Source organism: Coffea arabica, chromosome 9e (genome assembly GCF_036785885.1).
Source record: "Coffea arabica cultivar ET-39 chromosome 9e, Coffea Arabica ET-39 HiFi, whole genome shotgun sequence".
Classification (NCBI taxonomy): Eukaryota; Viridiplantae; Streptophyta; class Magnoliopsida; order Gentianales; family Rubiaceae; genus Coffea; species Coffea arabica.
In genome coordinates, this window is record NC_092327.1 from 21,868,625 (window position 1) to 21,877,917 (window position 9,293).

A 9,293-nucleotide genomic window follows, 5' to 3' on the forward strand; every position below is an offset into this window, starting at 1 on the left:
AGGATTAATAATTTTTTCGGAGGAGAGGAGGTTGAGGACCTAGAAAATTGCATTAAGTGGAACCAATTAATGCGTTGAATATGCAGGAAACCTATTCTAAACAGAATAGTTTGGTTAACTATCCTATAACACTCAAGGATCATTTTTCCAGTTCATATACTACCCGAGCTTTCTTTCTCACTTCCTTCCGCCTCTTTTCCTTCTAAGATTGCAAAGAAAAGGGCAGCTTTTTTATTTGTGTAATTTTCTTTTTCTTTCATGAATATCATATGTGATGTTCCTTTAATACATTGGTAATACGATAACTTTTAGCAGGTTATTATTAAACTTGGTGCTATTGTGCGCGTGGTATCATCCCAGACTTTTATTCTTCCTTCCTGGGAAAAATGTGATTTCGATTACGTTTCAATGTTTGTTCAAACTTACAAATATGAATTTATTGGATAAGGGCTTCAATAATTAGTAAAACTAATGGCTAGAGACAATTAGAAACGAAACAACTTATCAACCTAAGGTAGACTAAGTGCTTAGGAAAGTTGCCAAGCCGTGTGTTCTTAGCTGATGTGTCGCTTTGTGGTTGGTGAAAAAGTTGTAGTCCTCCTCCTCCACGTGGTGGATGCCTGCTTTGTGATGTTGGTTGTGTTTTGACTAAAAAGATTGGGTGTGTTTTGGCGGGTTGTGTTTTGACTGCTTGCATGGAACCGAAAAAAGGATAACCTGCTTGTATGGAACACAAGAAATGGGTCATAGTGGTCATAATTATAATAGTTTTTCAACCTAAGGTGCTGATAATAATGCTACTGTCCTTTCAATTTTACCTAATGTCAAGTTTTTGGTGAGATTAGAGTGTGTATTTGGTCAATGTGACTGCTCATTGAGTTACCTATTTACCCTTGTTTTAGATGTTTATTTACATTGTCTTTTTGTGAGTTGCCTTAGTTTAGTTGTAATTGGGTTATAGATGTCAAAATAGTGCTTAGTCACTGTGCACTTTTTAAAACAGGCCTCTGTTCTTTGCCTCTACTGGTTACCAACGTCCTCCTTCCGTACGCTACCGTCTATACCGTCGGTCCTGCGTTCTGCAGCTGCTATCATGCTTAGTGGTTGGCTTCCGCATTCGGTCACCATTTTCCCTCTCTCGTTCTGTTGTTTCATTTCATCATCAGCTATAAGGTTGGTTTGCTCATTTTTTCCCTTTGCTCCTTCCTCTGTTCTTTTGAATCCTTCGTTTCTGTTCGGCAGTCTTGCGATAATTGTCTGGGTCAGTTTTTTGCTTATCGATTTATATGTTTTTTTGCTATTCCTGTTTATGAGTTGTGGCAGCATTAGCTATTTTAATCACTGACTTTGTTGTTTTTTCCCCTTTTCCCTGCTAATAAATGCTGGTGTACATATGCCTTTGGTTTCCTGGTAAGGTCATTGTTTTTAAAAAAAATAATTCCCGCCTTTCTATTTTGCTCTCTCCAATATCTCACCTTTCTGTTGTTGTCATTTTTCCCATCTTTTGCAGCTTTATTTGATGTCCGTGTTTTCGGATTTTTGCTGCCATTTTCGGCCTGCTGGGGAGCCTGCTGTGGACCTGACCTTGTGCTATGCCTTATGCCAGGAATTTCCTTGCAGGTCAGATGCTTGTTTTGTGGTTTTGTTTTCCTCTTCATTCCTTGTGCCTGCATTAGTTCATCGCTGTTTTTTCCCTCTTTCCTGGTCATTCCGCACTTCATGTATTTTCTCCAACATGCATGACTTCTTCGCATCTTTTTGCTTCGTTCATCGAATTAATTCAAGTTGTATCTGCTTCCTCAAAAATTAAAAAAAAACCCTTTTAGACCATAGGGAAAAAGACGGCTACAATGACAGAGCAGTACAAATTCTGCCATGCAAAAGAAGCAGCTTCTGTGGCTATCGCTCGACAGATTTCTACAGCCTATGGAATCCCAAATTGAATAAACAATGCACAGACAAATCAAAGCATAGGCAAACAGAAGCCAACCTGACTATTACTCTCAAAATTCTTTTTTAAGCATTGTCACTAGGAAAGCGCATGCTGCATTCTTAGCCTTAATCAAACACCCTTTACATGCCAAGAAAAGTAAAAAACAGTCACGTAATACTCTGAACATACCCTTTACTTGCGCTATACACTGAAATCTAACTTCTGAGTTTACATGCCACAGCTAATTTAAAAGGCCATTTGCACATTGAGGAAAATTGAACTACTGATTAGTCATGCATGCACCAATCGCGTGAGGCTAGAGTTGCTCTTAATACTTACACTTCCAATGCTTTCTGAACAGAATAGAACTATTAAAGCTATTTAAGCATTCTTATAACTTACAAATCCAAAGCCTAGATTTGCTAATTCAAATCCAACAGGCAGAGCACTGAGAAAATAAACCAACATCATGCATGCAACCAGCTTCACCACTAAACAATAAGTGATATTGTACAGTCCAAATCTTCACCACTTATTGTGAGTTCTTACAAGGGCATCATATCTGAATTGTTACTCCTTAGTTTTTTTTTTGAGATGGATAAAAATGCTATGCGCTGGAAGCGTTATGCAGAAATGTCACCCATTGCCAAGGCTGCACTTTCACGCCGGAGGCGTGAGGCCAGGCTTCTTAAGAAAAAGGATAAATCATCGCGCTCTTACCTTCGTACGGTGCCATTCGGGCATGTTGAAACTGGTGTTTGTTTCTCTAATTCAGCTCCTACTCGTAACGACTCGTTACCAGGTTGTCATGGTCAGGTTGTCGATAGTCGTTCTGTTGCGCTTCAAGAATCGTTGAACTATATGTCTGCCGCTATGCCTGCCTCGCTCTGTCTATCTAGTGGAGCTTGTTCCTCTCCTGTTGTCCTACATTTAGTGCAATATAGTTTGGATTCTGAAGGTATATATACCATGGCACTATTTTAGTTGTCTGCCCCAAAGCCATTTATAGTTATTTCATTGTTCTCCCCATGTCTGCATCTTTGCCTGCCTTCATTTTCTGTGTGCTCCTCTGATGCAAACTAGCCCATCTATTTGTACACTTTGCAGCCCGTCTCCTGAATCGTACAGTTCACTGTCGGCAAGCTGACCCACAAAGTAGTTCTCCAAAACAGAAAGAGCAGGACTCTCCCTCCCTTCATCTTTCAGCTACTGTTCAACCTTCTCCTCTCATTCATGAGAATGCCTTATCTAAAGCATTGGATCATCCTCCACATAACATTGTTATAGCCTCAAGCCAGGAACAGCAAACTTCTGATGCTCTGAGTAAAAATGCACATAATACCTCCACATCTGTTAACAACTTAATGATTGAAATTCTAAGCCCCCTCGATGCAGCTCCTTCAAATCACTTCTCCAGAAACTGTGTTCCTCCTTCTACTGCATTAAATCTCCCATCTAAAAGTACCGGCCAGTGTACAGGTATTGCAGCACTTAGAAATAGTTTCCCTTGTGTTTCTTCTTCACTTCCACTATTGCCATCTTCTGTCTGCTATTTCTATATGCATAACACCATCTATATCTCTGTCTCGCTTCAGCTTCATGCAGTGGCAGAGTTCCGCGTAGAAAACGTCCCCCACGAAATTGTTTTGACAAAAAGAAAAAAACTGATCTTCTGGGATCCCATTGTTTACCTCATGACCCTATGCATGGGTCAAATCTTAAGTCCCTTGGCTCTTCCAGTACTTCATGCTCAAGCCACTTAATTGAGCAGTTTCCGTCTTCTTCTATTTCATTCAGTCCTCGGTCTTTTTGCTCTACTCAGCCTACAGGTATTACTCGTTCATTTTGCTGATCCTTTTTCTTCCCTTTCGTTTTCAACCTGTACCTTTTACAAAAAAAAAACAATATCTCTCTTCCAAGGCAATACTTTGCGTTATGCCCGGCTTATTAGAATTTGCGCTCCTGCACTTATAGATGCCCTATTTCTTTAAGAACAAACAGTTGTTCCTTCTAAAAAAAATTACAATGGTTTGCCAGGCAACACGAATGCTACCAGCAAATCATCTCGTTCTCATGTTGGTGTTACAGCTGCTACAACGAATCTTTCAAACGTTATATTGACAACAAGGAGGCAATCAGGTTGCCCTTTCTTTGTTTGTCATATTTGTAACCTTTGCCTCTCGTATTCCCTTCATTCTGTGCTTCTTTCAGATTTCCTTGCGAACATCATTCCCATTATATAGCTTAAACTGCAGGGACACTTACTGAACGTCGTCGCTGAAAAAAATCTAGGATTGATGAAATTGCTAAAGAATCTTTGTTGCTCCCTGATGCTCTTGATTGTCAGTATTATGGAGCTAAAAGATTCTATTTGGAACCCCCGAGGTTTTGCTGCTCCCAAGGAGAAATTTCTATTGTTGCTCCTCCAATGCCTTATGCTCTAAAGCGTCTATTCATAGGAGATGATGAAGAATGTGAGCATTTTAGGAAATTATCTCGCACCTATAACAATAATGTGTCTTTCACTTCATTTGCTGCAAAGTATGATCCAGAATTGACAAGGAATACAAGGGGAGTATATACCTTTCGTGTCCAGGGGCAGGTTTATCATTTTTTGAATAGTTTATCGCAGCCTGATGATAGACCCTGTGGAATCCACCTCTACTTTTTTGATACCGATGAAGACTTAATCAGGCGAGTTGCTGCTTCTGACAAGCTTCTCGAGAGCACTTTGAAGCTTTTGATGGACATACTTTCTAATAATCCTTATGCTAGATTCTTTAAGGACATAAGTGATGTCCCAGATCTTGAAAAGCATAATGTTGTCCTTAACTGCTTTCCTGGCCTTGACCAGCGCATTTATAATCTTTCTTCTGCTTCTCAAGTTGCTGCTATATGGACTGAAAATGATGATGAATCAGTCGATAGGCAACCGCATATTCTTGTATATAGCCGGTCAAATACTGCTCACAAGGTCCAGCATTATTATGCTTGTTATGATCCTTTACAGTATCCTCTCTTATTTCCGCGTGGTGAATCTGGATGGCACCATGGAATTAAACGAGCTTATAAAAGAAAATGAACTGATCATTCCTTTGATGAAGAGGATATCATTGATCCCTCTTCTGTGCATGAACCATCTGAACTTATGGATTTAGAAAAAAGAGGCAAGTACATGTCCTACGTTTTATAGTTTTTCAGCTTACCGGTTACGAAATAAACTTCTATTTACGTGTAGATTTTTTCATTTCCTATAGCTGCTGATCATGGAAAGAAGGATGAGCATACTGTATCGGCTAGAGAGTATTACTACTATAGGTTCCAGATCAGGAAGAATGACGAATCCATGCTATTGCATACTCTTAGATTGCTGCAGCAATTTTCAGTTGATTCCTATGTCAAAATTGAAACATCACACCTGGATTTTTAGCGCAAGAGGTAAAATGATATTCGGACAGAAATCCTCCAAGAAGTGCTAGATAGTGTTTCTATTGGTCAGAGCGAAGGCTTAAAAGTTGGGCGAAAAGTGATATTACCAGCTTCTTTTATCGGTGGCCCAAGAGATATGAGGCGACGATATCTTGATGCAATGGCATTGGTACAAAAATATGGAAAGCCGGATATTTTCCTGACCATGACATGTAATCCAATGTGGAAAGAGATTCAAGATAATCTGCAATTTAAAGAAAAACCTCAGGATAGGCCAGATCTTTTGTCTAGAGTGTTTAGAGCAAAATTTGAAATGCTTAAGGCTGAACTTTTAGACAAGAAAATTTTTGGAGAAGTCGCTGCATTCGTTTATGTTATTGAATTCCAAAAACGGGGCTTTCCTCATGCTCACTTATTATTAATCTTGAAGCCACAATTTAAATTGCTTAATCCTGAGTCATACGATAGAATAGTTTCTGCTGAGCTTCTGATCCTAAGCAGTTCCCTCATTTGTATTCTCTTGTTCTTAAGCACATGGTTCATGGACCTTACGGACACATGGGTAAGAATAGCCCTTGTATGAAAGATGGTAGCTGTAAAAATCATTATCCAAAAAACTTCTGTGAACATACAACTCATGCCGAAGACAGCTATCCATACTATAGGCGGCGGAACGATGGCAGTAAAATAACTGTTCGCAGGTTTGAGCTTGACAATAGATGGATCATTCCTTATAACCCATATCTTTTAGCCTTGTTTGATTGCCACATGAATGTGGAAATCTGTTCCACTTTGAAGCTGGTTAAGTATTTGTTCAAGTACATCTTCAAAGGACACGATCTTATCAGCTTCAAAATTATATCTGACGATTCCCGTGCCAATGTCGATGAGATTAGAGAATTCCAGCAGGGAAGATGGATTTCGCCCCCCGAGGCTTTTTGGCGCATCTTTGAATTTAGGCTAAACGAGATGACTCCAGCTGTCTATACTCTACAGGTTCACCTACCTGGCCAGCAGCTCATCACTTTCAACAAAAACTCGGACCTTTTGCCGCTGATGAGGAAAATTGACTTCTCAAAAACCATGTTGATCGAGTTCTTCAAAATGAACAAAACAAATGAAAGGGCTGAAACCTTGAAGTGCTTTTATAGAGAATTTCCAGAGCATTTTGTTTGGTCTTTTAAATATAAAGCTTGGACTGAGAGAAAGCGTAAGAAAGCCATTGGAAGGCTAGTGGCAATCAGCCCTCATGAAGGTGAGAGATACTACCTTAGACTACTGCTTACTCATGTTCGAGCACCTACGTCATTTGATGACCTCTTAACTATTAGTGGCCAAAAAATGGATTGCTTTAGAGATGCTGCTTTGGCCCTTGGGCTTTTACAGTCCGATACATATCTACAAGAGACTCTTGAAGAAGCAGCTCTTTTTCAAATGCCATCCTCTTTGAGACTCTTATTTGCTACTATTCTTGTTCATTGTTCTCCGACAGATCCTCGATTTCTTTGGAACAAATTTCAGCTAGAACTCTCTGTAGATTACCACCGATCTCACCACCTCTGTTTTTATACGGCTGAAGAAATTAGAAATAAGGCCCTGCAGGAAATTAAAAAAATGGTCGAACAAATGGGTAAGAGTTTTCCTGACTACCATCTAACTACAGACATTCCACCAGCTGTTCACTATGATAAGCTAACAAAGGAGATTGAATGTGAGAGAAATATTGAAGTTCTAGCAGAGGATCTAATAATGTCTTCGAGGTTAAATATTGAACAACGGCACGCCTATGATTTAATTCTGCAATCAGTTTTCTCTCCCATTGGCCAGAATTTTTTTGTTGATGGCCCTGGGGGAACTGGTAAGACTTTCTTATATCGGTCCCTTCTAGCTACTTTGAGATCCCAAGGCCACATTGCTATTGCAGTTGCAACGTCGGGTGTCGCAGCGTCTATTCTTCCAGGAGGAAGAACAGCTCACTCTAGATTCAAGATGCCACTAGATTTTTTTAGAAATAAAACCTGCCAGATTAGTAAACAGGGCAGTGTTGCAAGATTGCTTTTTCAATCAAGGTTAATCTTGTGGGACGAGGCTTCAATGGCAAAACGAGAAATTGTTGAAGCCTTTGATGGTTTACTTAGGGATATAATGGACTGTGACCTTCCATTTGGAGGAAAAGTAGTTGTTTTCGGTGGTGACTTCCGTCAAACTTTGCCGGTTATCAAACAGGCAACAAAACAGACTCTTATCGAATCCAGTCTTCCTAACTCTCCTTTGTGGCTTAAGCTCCAGAAGCTGCATTTGACACAGAATATGCGAGCCATCTTAGATCCAGCGTTCTCAGAATTCTTATTAAGAATAGGAGAAGGAAGAGAGCCTGTTGACATAGATGGCGAAATAACCTTATCTTCTGAGATGGTCATTCCTTATACTGACAAAGAGAAATCTTTGAACAGGTTAAAGAATTTGCCCTTTTGAATGCTACTTTTATCAAGCATTTCTTCTGGACTTCAACATTTATATATTCTCACTTAGATTTGTTACGAACAGGTTGCTGGAATTTGTTTTTCCAGATTTAACAGCCTATTTAAAAGATCCTTATAGTATGATCAATAGATGTGTCCTTGCTCCAAAAAATACCTCAGTTGATGAAATAAATGACATGCTAATCAGAAGATTTCCTGGGAATCTTCATGTGTATGTCAGTTCTGATAGAACTGTTGATCCACGCCATCAAGGAGACTATGAAGATTTCTTGAATTCTCAAAATCCAAAAGGCCTTCCTCCTCACAAACTGGTGCTCAAAGAAAATTGTCCAATCATGCTTATGAGAAACCTCAACCCTACTGAAGGATTATGCAATGGTACACGACTCATTTGCAGAGAGCTAAGACAGAATACTATCTGTGCAGAGATAGCTTTTGGCCAACATCAAGGGAAAAGAATCTTTTTCCCTAAAATTCCTATGCAAGTATCTGATAATGACAAGAATGGCCTGCCGTTTATAAGGACACAATTTCCTGTTCGTGTCTGTTTTGCCTTGACAATAAACAAATCCCAAGGCCAAACACTAGATTATGTTGGAATCTACCTCCGTGAGCCAGTTTTTTCTCACGGGCAACTATATGTTGCTTTATCTAGAGTTAAAACTTCTGCAGCAGTCAAAATCCTTATCCTGCCTGGAACTTTTGATGGCATAAAAACTGATTGCAAGACTAGAAATGTTGTCTTTGAAGAAATACTTCACCTCACTGCATGATATTTCTACATGTTAGAGTTATTTCCATTTAAGGTTTGTTAGCCATAATTATTATTCTATTGTTATGATGCCTGCAATACCATTCTTAATTTATACTAACATTTGATAGATTTTTCCTTGATGTTTTCCCATGTAGCATGGACAAGTTCTTAGCCATAAAAGAAATTATACCTGATATGCAAGAGTGGTCATGCAAAGTTATTGTTCAAGAAAAACAACAGGTTACCCAATCACTGTCGACACCGACAAAGAAACAAAAGTTTATTTTTGTTGATGAACAGGTAAACAAGTACAGCCTCTGCATTTAATCTTTCTTTATTTTTTGTTCATGTAGAGGTAGATAAATACAACCGCTGCATTCAATCTTTCTGTTTATATTACGTTCATATTCACAACTGATTTATTCCGAAACATTTTCTCTTATGAAATAGGGATCAAAGGTTGAAGGCATTATTTTCAACCGTGATATTCCTAGGGTCGGACCACTCTTGCAGGTCTACAAAAAGTACAGAATTTCGAATGCTCTGGTTAAACCAATCCACCCAAAATATCAGACGGCTGAACTGAAAGTACAATGGATCATCAAAAGTAAAATCGTTATTGAACAGGATCCTGATGTCGAAGATATGATGCCTGTGAAATTTAACTGCACTCAATTCACAGACTTGGCACAGT

The 9,293-nt window shown here is 39.2% G+C and overlaps 1 protein-coding gene across 1 annotated transcript; it reads left to right on the plus strand.

Moving 5' to 3' along the window:
- The first annotated feature begins 5,498 nt into the window (after positions 1 to 5,498).
- On the plus strand, positions 5,499 to 8,618 carry LOC113709954 (uncharacterized). The gene is made up of 3 exons (XM_072065704.1): positions 5,499 to 5,735; positions 5,864 to 7,815; positions 7,910 to 8,618. Exons 1-3 carry the CDS (start codon positions 5,499 to 5,501, stop codon positions 8,616 to 8,618), a joined length of 2,898 nt encoding a protein of 965 aa, XP_071921805.1.
- Positions 8,619 to 9,293: the final 675 nt, after the last annotated feature.